Source organism: Danio rerio, chromosome 8 (genome assembly GCF_052040795.2).
Source record: "Danio rerio strain M-AB ecotype USA chromosome 8, GRCz13ab, whole genome shotgun sequence".
NCBI classification, from domain to species: Eukaryota; Metazoa; Chordata; class Actinopteri; order Cypriniformes; family Danionidae; genus Danio; species Danio rerio.
Window position 1 is genome coordinate 15,552,646 of NC_141028.1, and position 20,348 is coordinate 15,572,993.

At 35.1% G+C, this 20,348-nt stretch overlaps 2 protein-coding genes across 9 annotated transcripts in view; one reads left to right on the forward strand and one right to left on the reverse strand.

Annotated features, from left to right (window-relative positions):
- Positions 1-20,348, forward strand: part of lonrf1 (LON peptidase N-terminal domain and ring finger 1) — a 203,374-nt gene that overhangs the window by 148,783 nt on the left and 34,243 nt on the right. For all 5 annotated transcript variants that reach the window (XM_087262622.2, XM_087262623.2, XM_087262621.2 and 2 more), the window contains one exon: positions 1,542-1,700. The gene's annotated coding sequence lies outside the window, so the exon portion shown is untranslated. The remainder of the gene's footprint in view (positions 1-1,541; positions 1,701-20,348) is intronic.
- LOC100536757 (low-density lipoprotein receptor) overlaps positions 1-20,348 on the reverse strand; it is a 34,885-nt gene that overhangs the window by 3,188 nt on the left and 11,349 nt on the right. For 2 of the 4 annotated variants that reach the window (XR_015497638.1, XM_087264369.1), the window contains exons 5-11: positions 19,628-19,799; positions 15,721-15,936; positions 10,448-10,566; positions 8,324-8,463; positions 6,821-6,965; positions 1,770-1,883; positions 1,522-1,676 (exon numbers count right to left, since the gene is read on the reverse strand). Coding sequence is in view for 2 of the 4 variants with exons in the window: in XM_087264369.1 (XP_087120495.1) it covers positions 1,522-1,676; positions 1,770-1,883; positions 6,821-6,965; positions 8,324-8,463; positions 10,448-10,566; positions 15,721-15,936; positions 19,628-19,799 (1,061 nt within the window). In the remaining 2 variants the exon portion in view is untranslated. Of the gene's footprint in view, positions 1-1,521; positions 1,680-1,769; positions 1,884-6,820; positions 6,966-8,323; positions 8,464-10,447; positions 10,567-15,720; positions 15,937-19,627; positions 19,800-20,348 lie in introns of all 4 variants that reach the window. The other 2 variants (XR_015497637.1, XM_087264368.1) reach the window with 1 other exon arrangement.

The window sequence follows — 20,348 nt, forward strand, 5'->3', positions numbered from 1 at the left end:
TCATTTACTGTTATCATTACTATTAGACTGTGAAAAGACTTTCAACCAGTACAACAATAAATGCTTCTGAAGACAATCACCTACTGCAAATTTAATTCTAATTTATTACATTATTTCAATTTATAGTGATTTCCTCCACTGCTTTACTTCACTATCCATTAGGGCTGCACGATATTGGAAAAAACTGACGTGATACATATTGCAATATTGAGTATGTTTTCACCAGATGACTGGAATAATATCATTTTAGACGAACTGTGTGATAATTTTGTAGCGAGGTACATATGCTAAAAAAATACAATAAATCAATCACAAGCATTCATAAATACAGTAAAGCAAAAAAGCAAGTGAAATAAACAGTTTTTTGAGAGTCTAATTATTACAAATAATATTTTTTTTATTGTTATAAACAGTATAATAACTCACCTGGCTTGAACTGTACACACATTCACGAGCTCTAAAAACATTTCAGTAACTTAACAATTTCATGAGTGTTTTAACTTTGCCTCTCAGTCAACTATAATCTCGATTCGACATTGCAGATCCTGCGATGTGACTATTGCAGATGCAAACAATGCGATATTGATGATGAAATTATATATTGAGCAGCCATATTGTCCATCTTAAAATCCATTTCCAAATTAGTTTGATTTCATTGCAATATATTGGATGTTCTAATTATTGTGCATGCAAAGAACCTTGGAAGAACTTATAAAGAACAAGTAATGTATAATAAAATTAAAACGATAAAGCTACTATCATAAAGGTTGTGAAAAGTATTAGTTTTTTCTACTGTAAAAGGTATCATAATTTTAATATATACACTTGAAGTCAGAATTATCAGCCCCCCTTTGATTTTTTTTTCTTTTTTAAATATTTTCCAAATGATGTTTAACAGAGCAAGGAGATTTTCACAGTATGTCTGATAATATTTTTACTTCTGGAGAAAGTCTTACTGGTTTTATTTCGGCTTTAATTTTACGTCAATCTTATTAGCCCCTTTAAGCTATTTTGACACTATATATATGGCACTAAATAACACAGGTTTGACATGCAACAAGCTAAAAACTCAATGTGGGTATAAAAACAAAACAAAAATAACAATATGAAACTGGGTGAGGTAAGTTGGCACACCACATCTCCAAAAGTAACAAATATTTTTATTTAAGTCTGATGAAGACCTAGGCTGGACATATAACCTGTAAGGAAAACTGCAATTTGTGTTTTTCTGCTTCTGGAGCTCTGGTGTGTCAACTTTGCTCTTCCTAGTCGACCATAAAAGCCTAAAGAATGTGGCATCAACACTATCACGTCTTCTTTTACAAGTCTCATTTTAAAACACATAGTAGAGGCTGATGCTACATGTATATAAAATGTGTGATGTAAGTAAACCTTTATTGCTCTCACATTTTTTGATGCTTAAAGATCCCACTGGGGAGGAGTTTTTATATTCCTTAATTTATCTGAACTGAAATGATTGAGAGATTGGAGATTAGTCTCTGTAATCTGACTGGCTCTTACTTGATGTTCATGTACTGCAGGTAGACTGGATAACAGAAGAGGATCTTGGGATTCTTTAAGCGTCACGTTTCCAAGCAGAGAGACTGAACGATGGGCACATAATTCAGATCTCTGCCACCACAGAACCAAACCAAACAGCAGCACACTGAGGATGACTGCTAGACACAGCACAAACACAGGTGAGCAATGTTAAAAGTACAAAGATTAAAAGGGAAATGCTTTGAGGTTATAATGGAAATTACACCCACCAATCAAAGTGAGCATCAGCGTGAACTGTGAATCCGGAAGTGCTGTTTTTGTTTCCGATGGTAAGAGTTCTTTGTTTGAAGAAGTATTTATTTCTGATGGCGATAGAACTTTGTCTAAAAATGCAAGAAGAAATTAAATGCAAATAATCACAATCATATATTGTTAAATAAAATAATAGTTTTTCTTCTATGTTCTGCAAACTCTACACAGAAATGACAACTGACCCAGCTGGGACTCAAACCAGCGAACTTGCTGTGAGGCAACAGTGCTAACCACTGAGCCACTGTGTCGCCATCTACATGGACATCAGTAATCAAATTAGTTTCTTTAATTTGAGTAAGGCAATAATATGATTAAAATGTTTACATGAGTTGCTTTATGAATGTTCCTTTCATGATCCCGTTTTACATGTTATAGCACATAATTCAATTGAAGTCATTGCATCGCCACACTATCCTTGTTTCCTCCGGAGTTTCATGTAACTTTCATGTAACTCGGCACTTTCACTTTCATTCAGGAACATTTCATTCATGCCCCCATGACAAACGAGATATTGGATGTGAGGAATTGCTAGAAGAGTGTTGTTGTCATGGTATGTGATACTGCGCGGCGTATGGGGAAAAAAACCTCAGCATTTCACAATGCAGGTGTCTGTAGTCCGTCACTGACTCTGTAGGTGCAGAGAATAGTGTCAAACAGCCGTGTTTGTATTGACTATCCTGTCGCAAAATGCGGCAAAAATCGTACACGACGGTAATGGTTTGATTAAGGTGTTTACATGTCTGTTTTGCACTTCAATAATGCCACTAAAATCTGCATACGTCACATATCTTAATTCCGTTTAGTTTGATTATGACTTTAGTTGAATTAGGGTAATCAAAAATCGCTGTTTATATAGTAGACTCTCAATCAGAATATTGTCTTAATCTTATTAAAATCACTGTATTAGTGTCCATACAAACATACTCGGTGACAATAAACAACCTTTTCTAGTTGTAAGAGTAGAGTCTTGGCATTAAAGGACTTTTTTTTTTAAATCAAACTTTACTTTTTTTTTTAAAGAGAGAGATTTTTTTTGGGGGGGGGGGTACAATATGTACTTTTCATATTGTAAAGTACAAATTAAATAAGTGAATATAAATTAGTTTGTTTCCTGAATAGAGCCAATCTGTACACATAAAATGTACTCAGACAATCATCTAAATACTAACATTCAACCACAATCATATATTCAGAAACATTGTTATTGATGAAAGTAAATGTGCACAATTAAACAATATAAAATAAGAAAGAAAGAAGGAAGGAGACAGAAAGAAAGAAAGAAAGAAAGAAAGAAAGAAAGAAAGAAAGAGAAATTTTGTGATATTTTAATTAATATTACAAAATATTATAATTCAAACCAGCAACCTTCTTGCTGTGAGGTGAATGCGCTACCCACTGCACCACCACGTCGCTGCCTTTAATAAATGTATTAATAAATTATTATAGCTCAGAAACATTGTTTTGAGAGAAATTTTTAGGCTTTGTGGCTAGTAGTTATTAAACAAAAAAGATTAAGTACATCCATGACGGTTGTTTTCAGAATAAAGGCCTTCAGTCTTATACAACAGCGCTCTATGCTCTAATAGTGATAGTGCATCGTGTCAGGCTGCCGATAAGCCTGCCAGGCTTTATTCTGTAATAACAACCTCCTGGATGTACTTTATCCCAAACCAGTGTTAATTTTGACAGCAAATTTTGATTTAGATTTAGTTTTAGTATTTTGACTAAAATTCCATCATGGTTTTAGTCTTCTGAATCAATTTAGTTTTAGTCGACTACATTTCATAAGCTTTTAATCGACTAAATCTACTCTAGCGACAGGCTATTCTGTTTCAGTTGGGCAAAAGCACACACTCTGGTAAATAGAAAAATCAGAGTATACCTTTGCGTGATTTTCAGGACGATTCTGCTTATGTCGCTTTAGTTGTATTATTTTTATAAGGTATTTCCTTCCCATAAGGTTAACACTCTTTTTGTCTTGACATCTACTGTGAATCTTCCTTTTCTCTCAGCTGTTGCCATTTTATTATAGTTTAATCAGACAGACGCTCCTATGGAAGACGATGTAATTAAATCCTACATCTACTGTGGACCAGATACTGTGCGAATGTGTGTCATACATCACACACACCAAGATTAATTTTGATTAGATGTTTTCCAAAAAAACATCCTTCAGTCACATTCTCGTCTAGTCAACAATAATGTCAGGGTTTATTCATTATAGTTGTTATCATTATCACTTAATTTTTATTTAGTTTTCATCGGTAGAAACTTGTTCATCACAAAAATTATGACAATTTTTTCTCAACAAAATTAACTTAATGTTGAAGTCATTCATTATTAGCTCTTGTTAACTAATGTTAAAAAGCATAAATTTGGATTTTAATAATGTGTTAGGACTAAGATGAATAAATGCTGTACTAGTATTTTTACATAAAACATTAACTTTTTTTCTCAAATTCCATTTTATTAAAATGTAAAAATAAAATAACATCTAAGCTAAACAAAGTATTAGATGGATGTGCATCCCAATCCCTAATTCATTTGGCATTCATTATTTTTATTCACTCCTCCCTGGCACTCTTGAGACAAAAAAAAAAAAAAGTGTTGCTCATTAATAACGTTTGTTCCCCTGGCCTCGCTCTGCTCCCCCAGCTCTCGTTATATGTTAACTAATGTAGTTACAGGTGCAGTAGGTGATTGTCTTCAGAAACATTTTTAATTGTGCTGGTTGAAAGTCTCTTCATATTCCAATAGCAATGATTAAAGTAAATGATCTAAATGTATTTATATGTATTTTTATATTCTGGGTAAGGCATAAAACTAAAAAAATGTTCATCAAATTAAATAGAGTCGGACCGACATCTCTCATAATTCCGATAAGTAACTCAAACTGTCAGTCAACAAATGCAGATTTGGGCTTTTGAGAGTCTCCGTTCACGCATATCCGCCTTTAGCATGTGCATGCCTGCCGCCTGTGCAATGACAGCCTGTGACGCACTCCCGATTTTGTTTACTGCTACTCTGAATATTCAGTCTAAAAAAGCGTGTAAGTGTGGCTTAGTAATAGGTGAAATTCCTGCACGCCGCCCGGCCATCCACTTCTAACTGGCGAATCAATTAGGTTGTCTGCTGTCGTGTCTCGGTGGGCGCGCTCGTGATTTCAAGAGAAGTGGATTTGAAACACAGTCCCTCCCTGCCGTTCAAAGCTAATATCCTATCGGATCAGCATTTTGGCAGATCACCTACTGCACTTTTAACTAATCCTGCTTGCTGTAAAATATTGGATCAATGTCTTCATGTTTTAATGCTAAATTCTGATGCAGCATGAATTGAGATTAATTTTGTTTTCCCATTCTACTATTTTTGGAGTGAACTAAACCCTTAAATGATCCCTTCATAGCGAGTCTCCAGTAAATGACTCACTGAATCAAATGATCTAAACAGAAAGATTCACTGATTATGCAAACTGATCTGGGTGGGGTTCAGCGTGTGAATGTGGTTTCACATGTATTCACTTGAATTATCACTAATTATCAGTGTGATTATTACAGTAAGTCTGGAAATTCACCATTCTTGCAAAGTAAACATCCTGTAACATCACTAAGTGCATTTACTAAAGTAAATAAAAAAAAACTAAAGTACTTTGTTAGTTTGACTCAAGTAATATTGAAAAAGAGAAGTTTATTTTTCTACTGTAGAAATATTTTATTTAGCTATCTGCACTTTTACTCAAGTGCCTAACTTTGTTCAACTCATTTAGCAGAATGCTGCGTGTTGAATGTTGTGTTGACACTATTGAGCATGATTAATGATATAATTAATTGATAATAGAGTCAAAAGAAAAAAAAACCTTAGTTAATTTATTGTTCTTTGTTAAAAGGAGTGTCAACAAGTGTGCATTTAATCTTCTGCTGCTTTAGCTTATCTACTCTTCAGTTTCATGGGTTAGGGCAGGGATGGGCAAACTTGATCCTCGAGGGCCGGTGTCCCTGCAGAGTTTTGTTCCAACACTAGTCAAACACACCTGAACATGCTAATCAGTGTCTTTAAGATCACAAGAAATCTATAAGCAGGTGTGTTTGATTAGGGTTGGAGCTAAACTGTGCAGGACACCGGCCCTCCAGGACCGAGCTGGCCCACCCCTAGGTTAGGGCAATGCTGAGTTCACACTGCACGATTTTCAAAGTAGTCATGCCACAGATGTTTTTACACTGCATGACTATCTGGGGTAGCGTTCTGTTGGTGCTGTATTTATACTGTAGGATAGATCGGTGAAAAGGGGTTTCATACTGCATGACTTTACATATCAAAAAATTACCGATAACTTTGTCTCGGTCCACAAACTACGTCTCACAACCAAACACATGCGTTATTAACGACATAGTGAGAAAGCAGCTTTTAGTGGGGTAAAAATGTTCGTATTTTACTCACCTCGCCTTTGAAGGAAATTAGCATTTTTGTCTAAAACTTTTTTCTTTTTCGAACTGGTGGTGTGGTATTGATCAGATGACATGTCAAACAGACAATGCTGCTGCCAAATATACACTAGTTTTTTCTTGATTTCTTGGGTCCAAATAGACAGAAAAGAAGCGCTTTAAAATTCTCCCCCAACCTTCCCGGCTGGCCTGCAGATACCCATACTAGCGGATGCTGCTCTCTCATTGGCTGTAGGGGATCGCCAATGTTATTTTCAATCAGAACACATTTCACATGGCATGATTTAGAGTCGCCGACAGCTCCAGATATTCAGCATGCCAAATACCTCACTGGAGTCTGCGACTTATCGGCGATTCTCTCAGATTGCATCTTTGATAGTTCAAACTGTGTAATTGTTCCTTCTGTGAACGAGCACTGATTTACCCGTGATTTCAGCATTTCTCTGCAATTTCTCAAAATCTGTCAGCGAATCAAAATTGGGGCTAAAATCATGCAGTCTGAACTCCGCGTTAGGTAACCTGACAGTCTGAATGGGATTTTAGAAAACAGTGTTAAGATTTCAGACTACCTGCAGGCTGTAACAGTGGGTGAAGGATGACCAGTCCAGCTGGTGAAGCAGAACCCAGTCTCTGAGGCACTCTGAGCATGGTGCCATTGTGCTTGTCTGCACTACAAATAGAGTTGGTCAACTGATCACTCCAGTACACTCGACTCTGAAAAAGAAAAAAAAAAAATCCAGCAATAGCAACTAAACACCATTTCATTATAAAATTCATTACATATAGTATATACATTACCAATAGTTTCATTAAACAATAAAAAATTGCATAAAATGTACAGAGAAATAATTGCGTCCATTACCACGATGACATTCTATTTACACCAAATAATTAAAAACAGGTATCTAATAATACAATATATAATTATTCTATTTAGTATCAAATAAATAAGTATTTGTTTTTAATGATTAAGCATGAGCATATAATAATAGGTACTAGTATGCATCTAATAAGTACTTGCCTAAAGAATAACTACAACTAGTACATAAAATGTAGAGTTGTCATATGCATATAGAATACAACTAATCCAAAACTGAACAGATCATATATTAAAGACGAAGAAGTCAACAACAATATTTGACTCACTATTTAATCAATATGTTTTAAAATATGTTTACCTATATTACAATAGATACTAGTACCTACTGAAATATCTACTAGTATCTAATAAGTACCTAAAGTACTAGTAACTAATAAGAAGTACTACTTTGCTTAATTGGTACTATAATATGATAATTAAGTACACATTTCTAATGAAAAAGTGCTAGTATCGGATAAATAAGTACTCTTCCAGTGTCTATTTATTAGGCAGTAGTAACGAATGAGTATTAGTAACTAACAATAACTAGTATCCAAGTAATTAAGTATGGAAAAATACTAGCAACATAAAACAAAACTCCTGTCCTAGTAGCATGAACATAGATACTGGTATGTTTTATAAATTAAATATTACAAAGGCAAAGCATGCAGTGGTGCAGTGGGTAGCACTGTCACTTAAAAGCAAGAAGGTTGCTGCTTTAAAGCCCACGTGTTCAAGTGGGTTTACTCCGGGTGCTTCGCTTTCCCCCACAAGTCCAAGACGTGCGCTATAGGTGAATAGGGTAAGCTAAATTATCCAATAGTATCTGGATGCAGCCTTTATGATGCAAGCTGAGATTGCATCACTCAGCGATGCAATCTCAAACACAATGCACTCAATGGAGTGAGTGACTTCACTGTGACGGGTAAGGTTAGGGGTGGGGTTAGGTGAGAGCATTAAAAAGCATTGGATGCACATCAGATTGCACTGCACCAGGTCTGCATCTAGCACCCTCTCAAATTATCCATACTGTATGTGTGTGAATGAGAGTGTATGGGTGTTTCCCAGTGATGGGTTGCAGCTGGAAGGGCATCCACTGTGTAAAACATATTCTGCAAAAGTTAGCCGTTCATTTCGCTGTGGTGACCCCTGGTTAATAAAGGGACTAAAAAGAAAATGAATAAATGAAAATGCAAAGGCTTGTGTTGTGTACCTCAAATATGGCCAGTCCAAATGGCTGATCCAGGTATCCATTGGACTCTACAACCGTCTTTCTATATTGTCCATCAAATGAAACCCTTGATATTGAGCGCAGACCGGAGTCGGCCCAGTACAGAAGCCCACGAGGGATATCTAGATGAGCAAAGAAATAATTTTTTATCATATTTCAGTGATGACAACTAACAACCATAGATGACAATTATTATTCAGACATGAAACAAGCATCCTTATAGTATCAGTGCATCCAAACATTAAAATGCTGTTAATAATTACTCACTCTCATGTTGTTCTATTCTATATTCAGAGCACAAAATACAATATTTTAGATGAAATCTGAGGGCTTTCTCATCCTTCATAGACAGCAAGGGTCTCCAAACCATTAGGAAAATAATTAAAATCATTGTCAAAGCATTCAATGTGACTTCAGTGGTTCAATTGTAATCATATCAAACTCCAAAAACACTTTTGTGCAGCAGGAAAAATAGTAAAGTTCAGGCTGTGCTTTTACTTCTGGTAATATAACACTTATGTTATGTTATAATCGCAACACGCTGTATTGCACGTACTGTAGTAAAAACACCCCCTGACCAATTGCAAAAGAGAAGACATTGGTCAACATTGTCATTTTTACTTTTTTTGGTGCAAAAGATTGTTTCTGGAGCTTTGTTTAATTACAGCTAAACTGCTGAAGTCACATGGACAGTTTTGACAATGTTTTTTGTTCTTTTTTGAATTTGGATCATTGTTTATTTGTTTATTTCTTCTGTCATTTTAAAATGTAAATTGTGCCAAAGCAGCTTAACAGAAGTTCCAGTTTTCAGAGTTTAAGTTCAGTTCAGTTGTTTAAATTTCACTGCTGAACTTCCAAACACTGAAGAGCAAATCCATCAATGCGCAGCTCCACAAGTCCCCTCATTCCGGTCTATGAAGTATGAGACAGCTCTCAGATTTCATGTAAAATATCCTATTAATGATATAATGATGTTTTTTGGGAGAACTGATTATTTGAATGCATGAAAAGTGAAGTAAAATATGAAGTTGAAAAACAGTTGCTTAAGAGACATCTTTTCTACAGTGGTGGCTAAAATGATTTGTTTTAATAATTAATCTGAAAGATCTGAAAAGATTATCTGAGAGATTTCCCAGCAAACAACTTTTATAATTGAGGGGTTTTGGTGAGGGGTGCGTCCCCTCCGTCCATGCTAAATCTCTATTCCTGGTTGTCCTTAGATGCTGGTTAGAGATTGAATTTTAGTCACCAGATGTCACGACCTAAATCTAACCTAATAATAATGTCTTATGTCGCTGTGTGCCTGCTGGGTTGTTTCCAATATTAAAAAGGTTTTGTGAAATAAAAATATTCCCTTAATGTTTAAGGTTCTTCATGAAATCATTTATCTCAATGAATTGGTTTTAAAAATCTTTCAGTACAGTACAGTATATACTCGTGTGTAAGGTTTTAAAAACTGTGGAAGTCGGTACCCAGCAAACAATTCTGTGTTTAATAGACATCTAAATGTAGACAGCTTGGGTATAACAAGGCTAAACTTGGGCTGCCAGTGCAAATCTAATAGTCATCTAAAAATAAACCAAATCTATACAGATTAGACTTTATATGTTTAGTCATTCATTTCTGTTTATTTGATGACTAGTCTAGTTTTGGGCTTTTCTTAAACGTCTAGTAGATTTTTACTGATTTAGCCTTGTTTTAGCCAAGATAACTATGTTTAGATGTCTATTAGACATCTATTAGGCATCTTTTAAAAACAAAAATGCTTGCTGAGTTCCTCCTTTTGCAACAAATCAATTAGCACATCTAGTGGCATAAAGGCCATATATTTCCTGAGAATGTCACACTAACTTGGTTTCTTCTGTAAAGTCTCATGACTGCGTGAATTTGCAAAACTGACAGTGATTTTTGTATAGTTGTGGCTAATTAAAAAAAACCTTTTAAATATGTAGTATACTAATAATCTTGGCCACCATTCTACATAATAAAGTATAGTTAAATCTCATCCTTAAACTAATGTATGAATAAAAGCAAATTAAAGTGAATTAACATATGGAGTGAAAAGAGGTTTGACTTTACAACTAAGCTAGTACTGCAGATACTTACCTAGTGAGATTGCGACAGGGTTACGTACAAATGAAACTACCAATGCAAATCTGCTTTCCCCGTCCAAACCGACACGCTCAATTCTGGCAGACTCCCCACCTTCTGCCCAAAACACATACCTTTAGGAAGAAAAACTGGTTAAATGCTGTACACAAAGTAAGAAAAGCAATCCATCAGTGAGTCCATATAATGCAAGTTGGGTGGGATGCTTAAGGTTGACATTTCAAAACGACACATTGTTAATGCATACTATAAGATGAATATACTGTATGTGCTGTGTTTGCGAAATGACAGCTGTGTTTATACAAATATATTGGTTGCTATACAGTGGAGGGGAAAGTATGTAATGTCACCATTTCAATCAGAAAACATATTTATAAAGGTGCTGTTAACTTGAAATTTTAAATGGATGTTGGAAACAACCAAAGAAATCCATATATGCAAAGGAAAAACAACATATTAGTTTACAAATGGAGGGATGCGTTATAAAAGGAAAAGACACTGGGAAATATATTGAACACATGAAGAAAGGCAGTGAAAGCCCAGAGAGCAGCTGAAATCTTAGTAGTTCTTCAGCAACCCTCTGCCTTTTATCAATGTAAAAGAATATTAGCTGCTTCAGTCCAAAATCTACATTAGCAGGATGATAAAGATAAACCATTGTGGATAGGGGTGTAACGATACACTCAGCTCACGATACGATGTGTATCACGATATAATGTTCACGATTCGATATGTATCACGATATTTGGAATAAAAATTGAAAATTAAACTGAAATGCAAATTTTACCAAGTAAACTATTTTTTATGTATTTCTTTTGTTTCAACTTGTTAAACTGAACCTTCTTTAAGAAAATAAATTAAACAGGCCTGTCTTTGGAAAATAAAACAATTTAAAAACTTCTTAAAAATATTATTGAAATGACAGAGACAAAATTAAGGAAAAATTTAAGTAAAGGTGCAAAAAAATAAGCTTTCTATTCAATTGAATTTAACAGTAAGAGCTTAAGGCTTTGCTTGGTCACTTGCGTTTTTTGTGTGTGCAAAAAAAATCCACATTTCCAGGTATTTAATTCATATTTAATTAAATTAATTTGGAGATATCTCTAATTACAATTGTGACTAGTCAAAACTCATTTAGAGATATCTGCAAATATTTTTCAATGGAAGTCAATGGAGGAATATGACTAGTCATAATATATTTGCAGATATCTCCAATCTGATTTCGTACTAGTACAATTGTAATTGCAGATATCTCTAATTGTCATTCTGACTAGTTGAATTATAATTATGACTAGTCAAAATATAATTAGAGATATCTCTAAATATATTTATGGATAGTCAGAACAAAGGTTTAAATGCTAAAACGGCTTGCCATACGCGCGCGTCTATCATAGTCCGCCCTCTGTAGTAACAGTTCACGGTCAGCTCACGTCATGTGTGATTTTGCGGCGGGAACATTATATGAAGACAGAATGATATTTTAGGGTGAATTGTACCTTATAAATACAGTATGTGACTCTTTCAACACCATTAGAAGGTATCCCTGTCGCTGTGCAAAGAATGTAAATCACTGTGAAGACTTTAAAACTTCGGCTATGTTTGACCCAGTATGCGTGTCAAAAAGCGGACGAGTCTAAAGCAATGACTGTACAACCGAAATGTTGCAAGACGTCTGATTTTGAGAGGATGGGCCATCCTCTATTTCAGCTCCACTCATCTTGGTCTGCTAACATTACTGCTGCTGCAATCTGAACTCACGTGCGACAGCCGGTGGAACGTAGCTCACTTGCAAACAGCTCAACTAATAAGAGAAAACGGACGTCGTATCGTAATCAAATCGTCATAACGCCACGATGCATATTGTGACATTTTTGCATCGCAATAAATTGTACAACGATAAATCGTTACACCCCTAATTGTGGATATTTCAGCAAGACAGTGATCCAATATACAGCCAATGAAAACACTCAAATGTTTTCAGAGAAAGAAAATCAAGCTGCAGAATGGCCTAGCCAACCATCTGGCTTGAATCCAATACAAAATAAAGACCAGATTTGATAGACGAAACCCACAGAACCATCAAGATTTTTATACTTCAAGTCAGTAAAAAAAAAATAAATAAAAAAATCCCACCTGAACAAAGCATGTGTCGTCTTTAAGCTGCCATCACCAATAAAGCCTTTTATATTAAATACATTCCGCTAGTTCAGCACTTTCTCCTTGTGTCATTCCATTGTTATTACACATGACTCATTTTTCTGTTTTGTTTTATTTTTATGTTTGTATTGTTTGGGTTTTTACCAAAATCTGGTTCAACTTCATGTCAACAGCTCCTTTAGGAATATTTTTCCCATGAAAAACATGACGTGTCCAATACTTACTTCCCGCACTCTATACTTGCGTAAGTACTGGCTGTCTTTTGTTCATTCATTTTAAATATGGTCTGTAAGTTTCATAGTACATCTTATTTCACAATCTGTAGATGCAGAAATGTTGACATACTGCTTCATTTGCCCGCTGGCTAAATTAAGTGGTCTACAGTTTAAAATGTTAATATTTGTTTTACACACACTTATCATTTACCTTTACAAAACAAAGGATGTGTTCACTTTACATGTTTTTATGAAGCATATCAATTCACTTTCATTATAATAGACTATTACTTGTTACCTACACCTTGGATGAGTAAATTACCAGCAAACTCATGACTTATACCTTTAAGCTTTTCAAAATCGTATGCTGAAAAAGAAACATCACCACACGCATCATCAGCTTAAAGATGTTCCTGTAAAAATAATCCCAATTCATTACAATTTTAAATTAGATATATAATTATAATTCTGTTTTAAGTACTGTATATAACATATAGTATATTTAATAGTATATTACTACATTTTAATACAGCTGCATAATATACTTTATGAAAGTAAAAGTCGAAATTATTTAAGATATTATATAACACAATTTATTTAGCGTAAGTCTAATAACATATTACTATTATATTATTATTGTTGTTATTATCATTGAATAATAATTTTAACAAACAAAAAAAGAAGTGATTTAAAAATAGATAATGATGGAGCCATTCTAATCTCAAGGGGCAAGGTGTTCCACAACCAAGGACCCGCCACAGAGAAAGCTCTGTCCCCTCTACATTTCAGCCTAGACTGAGGAACTGAAATAAGATTCACTGGTGTTGTATTGTCTAAAATATTTTTGTTCTTATTTTATGCCCCACAAAATGCTCTAGATGACTTTTTTTTCTATTTTGCATGGTTATGTGAAAATGATTTTACAATTGTACACAAATACACAACTATAAAGCATTATTCCACATTAAATTTAGAATTTTCTTCCACAGCTGTATATATGACCAGGGCTTGGCATTAACTTGTTTTGATAACCAGACACTGTGGCTAGCAGTTTTCCAACATTACTAGCCACTCGCCATTTTCACTAGTCACAATTTTGTAGTCGGGAAAATATATTTTATATGCATAAAATGTGACTTTGTCATGCTTAAACTACTTGATTCAGATTCTGTGTTCTGTCCACATGCCACCTCATTCTTTTCACTTTTTTGTTTGCCGTGTATATACTTGCTCAGTGAGCATGAACAAATGGGTTGTGGTTTCATAGTTTCAAATTGAAACTATTTTTTTATTTTACATGACTTTTTAAGCCTCAACAGGATTTGCCACATTTTTCTCTAGCCACACCAAAAACAAATACATAAAAATAATAATTCTTAGCCTAAAATAACTAAGCAAAAGAAAGCAGGTGAAAAACATATTGTGTGTGATAATGAAAAGATGATCACGTCACACAGGTAACGTTGGGCCCATTAATAATCTGTTCATAGAATGGTTAAAGTGAAAGCAACCGCTGCTGCTTACAAAAAGACATCTAAAAAAAAAATCTCAAGCTCTTAAAAGTAGCAGGACTGTGGGTGCAAGAGCGTCACTTTTTGTCCAGTCTGTTTCAAAGAGAACCGATAACACCAATTGCGTTTTTAGGCACAGATGCTTCACGCAATAAAGAACAGTTTTTTTAAAAACTTATAAACACTCATGTGCATCACATTAGTGAGTGAAAAAAAAAAATTTGCCTGCTTCTCACCTCAAGAGTTGGTAATAGTAATAGTAAATTGCTGGAGAACATGAGCTGAAATGGTGATGGATGCTGACGAGTGTGTTTGCTTTTTCGAGTGTAAATACAGACATTACTTTGATTTCATTGAGCGAAAGAACAAAACTATTGCTGTGCAGTCTATGTCTAGTCTCTGAAGAGCTTTCATCTGCTTTTAACCTCGACCAGCAACTTGTTCGAGCGATTGAGCAAAAAGCATTCTATGACAATTCGTCAGGAAAGAGGAAGTTGAATTTTTGTGTAGAATCAGGAGTGAAGGTGTTCTGAATGTGAAGAGAGTTCACATATTGCGTCTTTTGCACGTGCAAGTTCGTTAATTCCAATGGAGGCGCACGGCTTGCACACACATATCCAGAGCTCATATTGTGCACACTCGCATTTTGCAGGTGCACCAGTTAAAAACCACGAATCATGTGACAAGGACTGATTGGTCAGCTTCATGCATTGTATGGAATATACACATTTCGGTAGACTAATTACCACACAGAACACTGCAGTGCTTTTGCATATTCTAGATGTCAATGGTTTCAGGTATCCAGGTTTTTTTTTTATAAATGTCTTCTTTTTTTGTTAAAACAAACAAACTAACTAACTAACAAACAAGTTTGGAACAGGTGAATGATGAGAGAATTGTAAAGTTTGGTTGAACTCTTAAGTCTTTTGAAAATGTCAAGCTGCTGTGATTAACCCATTATAATATTTCTTTGTGAATTTAAATTACTGAAAGAGCTTCCCTATATGTTGTATTTCATACGTTTTAAAAGTAACTTCAAAGTAATTAGTAATCTGATTACTTTTTACATCACGTAATTAGCAATGTAATCAGATTACAATTTTCCAGTAGTAATTTGCAATCTATTACTTGTTTAAAGTAACTTACCCAACACTGCTCACCTCGCGTGTGATCATGCTCTCATTTACTAACACAAAAATAGGTTTTTGTCATCTCTAACGCTGGCCCTAAACTCTGCTTTTTAAGAAAACTACAATTAAACTTTAACCAGCCAAAGTGGCTAGCTGGTGTGGCTGTGTAACCCGCCACAGATGAAATCCACCCGCATTTGGCAAGTTTGTGTTAATGTCAAGCCCTGTTATGGCATAGAAAAGCTGCATTTCCTTACCCTAACAGTGGCTGGACAGCAACAGCAGTAGGTTTAGAGAGCCCGGAGATAAGCAGCCTTTGTTTGGTGTTATTCAGAGAGGCCATGTGTAAAGCACGAGTACTGTTGCTGATCCAATACAGACTCTCATGGATCCAGTCCACTGCCAATCCCACAATGCCTTTTGAAGCCTTCAACCACACAGCTGGTCTGTGGTCACCGGAGTCTAAGGACATCCTGAAACAGACAGATAAACTGGCTTAAAATGTGCATTTTGTGTTGGACTTGATTATCCATTCAACCAATAGACCTTTTTTCCTACACACCATGATACTTTGTGTGACATATGGGAGCAACACTTTAAAACTTGGATACATCAGGGTGTCGTCACAGATCTCCTCACAGCTTATTCATTCATTCAGCCTAATATGCAAGTCTCAAAACTAATGCCATGCCAGAGCCAGCAAAGAAACAGAAAGTGTTCAGACACAAGGCCAAAGAACAATCAATAGAAGACACTCAAATAAAGAGGCTCTGTTACTTTACAACCTATCAGGCCCAGGGCTACACTGGGACACAATTTCAGTGCCGGGAAATCCCACACCCAGCAAGGCCATCCTTTGATAAATGAACTCTCACTGGCTGAGGGCCAGACACATGAACAGTATAAAGAGTGTGACTCTTCAATATATTCTGAATTATTCGTCTCCCTGTTGAATTTTTTCCCCAATTTCTGTTAAACCGAGAGCAGATTTTTTTTCAACACATTTCTAAGCATAATAGTTTTAATAACTCATTTCTAATAACTAATTTATTTTCCCTTTGCCATGATGACAGTAAAGAATATTTTACTAGATATTTTTAAAGACTTCTATACAGCTTAAAGGGACATTTAAATGCTTAACTGGGTTAATTAGGTTAACTAGGCAGGTTAGGGTAATTAGGCAAGTTATTGTATAATGATGGTTTGATCTGTACAGATGACTATAGAAAAATATATAGCTTAAAGGGGCTATTCATTTTGACCTTAAAATGTATTTTTAAAAAAGTAAAACTGCTTTTATTCTAGCCGAAATAAAACAAATAAGACTTTCTTCAGAAGAAAAAATATTATCAGGCCTACTGTAATAATTTCCTTGCTCTGTTAAACATAATTTGGGAAATATTTATACAAGAAAAAAAATTCAAAGGGAGCCTTATAATTCTTACTTCAACTGTACATCAATCTTTTCCTGCTGTGTTTGGTCTTTGCTGAAGAGAATATAAGGCCTTGTTTTACGCTTTGCAGTGGATGGTTCTGAAAAAAGAGATCTAGATACTACTGGGGCCATGCAAATAATTAAAGGCTCAGTTCTCATTTATCGTATCCTCCGTTTTCTTTTCAATTGTCTCAGTTTTCCTTTTATCCTTCTACCTCTCCCTTCAGTTATCAGCTTCATATACTGAGTAAAGAAGAAAACTAGTTTTACTGGAAACTTAAACCAGTCACCTCAATGGCAAAATAGCCCAGTCATTCTTCATGCTCTAGAGTTACAAACATAACTATCTCCAATTTGGAGCAAAAAAAAAAAAAAAAAAAACACATTTTAATTTGTATAACATTAATTCAATTCAGTGGGTGTTTTTTTTTTTTTTTTTTTTAAGAAAGGTACTTTAAGTCTAAACAAATATGCATAAACGTATGACGATTCCCTAAGTATAAGCTATTAGTACATTTATAGTAGAGATATTGTCACAATATTTTGCCTCTGATATTTATATCACAACATCAGCGATTCCACGATATATCACAAATTATTAACAGCATGTTTTATAGAATTGAAAATATGTAAAACAAGTTCAGAGCTGTCAAACAAGCTTAAAATGCTGATTTAAAGAGAGCAGTTTGTGACTAAAAAGGTAAATGACACCGGTGTGTCCTAAGCTATGTTTCCATCCAAAAATGCGAATTAACTTTATGGGCAAAAGTGGATTATATAATAATATAAAATAAAGCAGCGTTTCCATCCAACGAGTCAAAGCGAACAATATCGTCACTTCCTGATTATCTGGCGTTAAATATCAACAGTAAAAACAGAATTTGCAATGGTATGAGAAGCTGCGTCAATCTTTTCTTTATTTAATAAATAATTTGTGCCTCAGAAGGCAATCCTGACATGCAGTGAATGTGCAGTAGCATTTGAAGGCATGAGACGCGGAGCACAGATGCTCTTGATTCTGGAGATCATTAATAATTTAATAACACTAATACTGAGATGGTAAAGGTGTTTTAGAATAACCAAAACAACATTTCAGATGTTTTACAATGTGCTCTGCCACATTATTATCATCACATGATCTCTTATAACAAAATTACATTATTTCTTTAATGTGTATACTGCAATTTGTTCAGTAAAAGTTTTTCCATCATAGTTTATGTGCATATTTTCTAATAAAAAAAAAGTTAATCCTACTCTGTTTTTATGTTGCACATTTTGCGCATCTTGCCGTTTCCTTCAACCGTTTTTGTTCATTCAATATCGATACTTGGTGCCAGAATATCAATAAAGTATCGTGTCCGAAAATATCACGATATATTGAGTCTCACCTGTAAAATCAGAAATTTGTAATAACCTGTGTGTGCTTTAAATGAAATCAATTCTATGTTATTTTATGTTTCTTTATCATTTGTTTTGCATTAATAATTTATAGCTTATAATTTATATAGCATTTATAGCTATATAATCATTTATAAATCTTAGATATTCGTTTAGTCATCCATTTATTTATTCATATTTTTAATTAATTTACGTTTATTGTTTATTATATTAATCATTTATTGATTTAATATATATATATATATTTCTTAAGTTGCGGTCAAACAGCACTTTTCTCCCCATAGACTTCCATTCATAAGCACACGAATGTGTCAGACCGGAAACGCAAGGTTGTGGGACAAGTTCCGCAGTTTGCTGCAAAGGAAAGTTCAAGCTTGGTGAACTCTGACCTGCGAAATCACATCACGTGACCGCGTGAGACCAATCAAGGATCAAAACATGACCTCTCTGGACAGAAATTTAAAATATGGACCAATCGCTCGCTTTTTTAAATGTCTAATCATCTTGTTTAATCCCACCCCTTTTCACAGCACTGTACGACAGAATTTTGCATGCACAAACTCTAGTGAGACTGCGGCATTATTGTTCTGCTTATAGTTTAGTCTTATAGTGACAATGTTTCATGAAATTATTCTCTCCACTGATATGAGGGTATGTGTCTAACTCGAAGTCTTTTGGCCTGATGTATAATAATGCATTTGTTATATTTGTGCTGTTCAGGTGAAGAACGAGAGCGCACCAAAACACAACTAAGATTATTCAATAAACCTTGCTCATTTATTACCATCACTTCTTCTCCTGCTTCTGCTCTTCTTTAGCTTCCTTCCACAGTCAACTCCTATATTGATGGTAGACCAGACTGTTAATTCAGTTAATTACTGGTTAACAGGTTTGGGTATTGGAAACTTTGCTGACTTGTTGTGTAGAAACCTGGAGAAACTGGCATTTCCTGACAAGATCTAGCATACGGGGCTGGATCTAATTCATCTGGAATGAAGAGTGTGATCAAACACACCCCTTATTTATAGCTGTAACACAGACTTTACCTGCTCAATGGATATGGTCTCCAAATAAGGTTTCTGCAATGTAGTTCTATCAGCTTATAGTCAGCAAACACACGCTGCCCACGAGGAAGTTCATAGTGTGAGAGATTAATGACACTAGTAGCAAACGCATTTATGCTTATCAACCGCAATGAGGAACCATGGGCAAAAAAGAAACATAATGTTGCTTTAAAGATTTTTTTTTAGTTATTTTTAATGGAAGTTACCCAAAGCGGAAGTGCAAACAATAAGTGATGAATCAGACAAATGCTGGATCTTGCTTTGCACCTGTAGATGATGTCATTCTCTGGACTGCTCCAGTATAGTGTGTTGTGAGCATTCAGTGCAGAAACAGGTCCTGGTGAGAGTCTTTTATCTGTGATGTTTCTTTCCTCAGAGCCGCTGAGGTCCATCATTTTAATGCCCTCTTGAGTGCTGACCGCCACATGAGCAAGGCCACCTGCATGGAACCAATTCCACAATTACTGATGTTAATGCTAGCGATAGCAGAAATGGTTATTTACAAAACTTTCAAACATCTGAGCCAATTTCAATAATACAAATCAACAAATAATTCACTGGCTTAAATCGCTCAAATGTCAAATGCTAGATATGTCTGGAATAGTCAAATGGCTAGTGATGTGTGAATGGTGAATACAATAAATCACAAACTTACACACTACAATTTATTACCATTAAAATATAATTTGTGCTATTTTATTATACTGTAGTGCAGTCAGAGTTGTTCAAACTCGATCCTGGAGAGCCACTGTCCTGCATTGTTTAACTCCAACTTTCTTCAACACACCTGCCTGAAAATTTCTAGTATACCTAGAAGAGTTTGATTAGCTGGTTTAGGTAGGTTTAATTGGAGTTAGAACTAAAACATGCAGGACACTGGCCCTTCAGAACTGGGTTTGCGCACCCCTGCTGTACAGCAGGGATTCTCAACTAGTGGGCCTCAGCAATCCTGCAGGTGGGCAGCGAGATTAAAATTAACTCACAATAT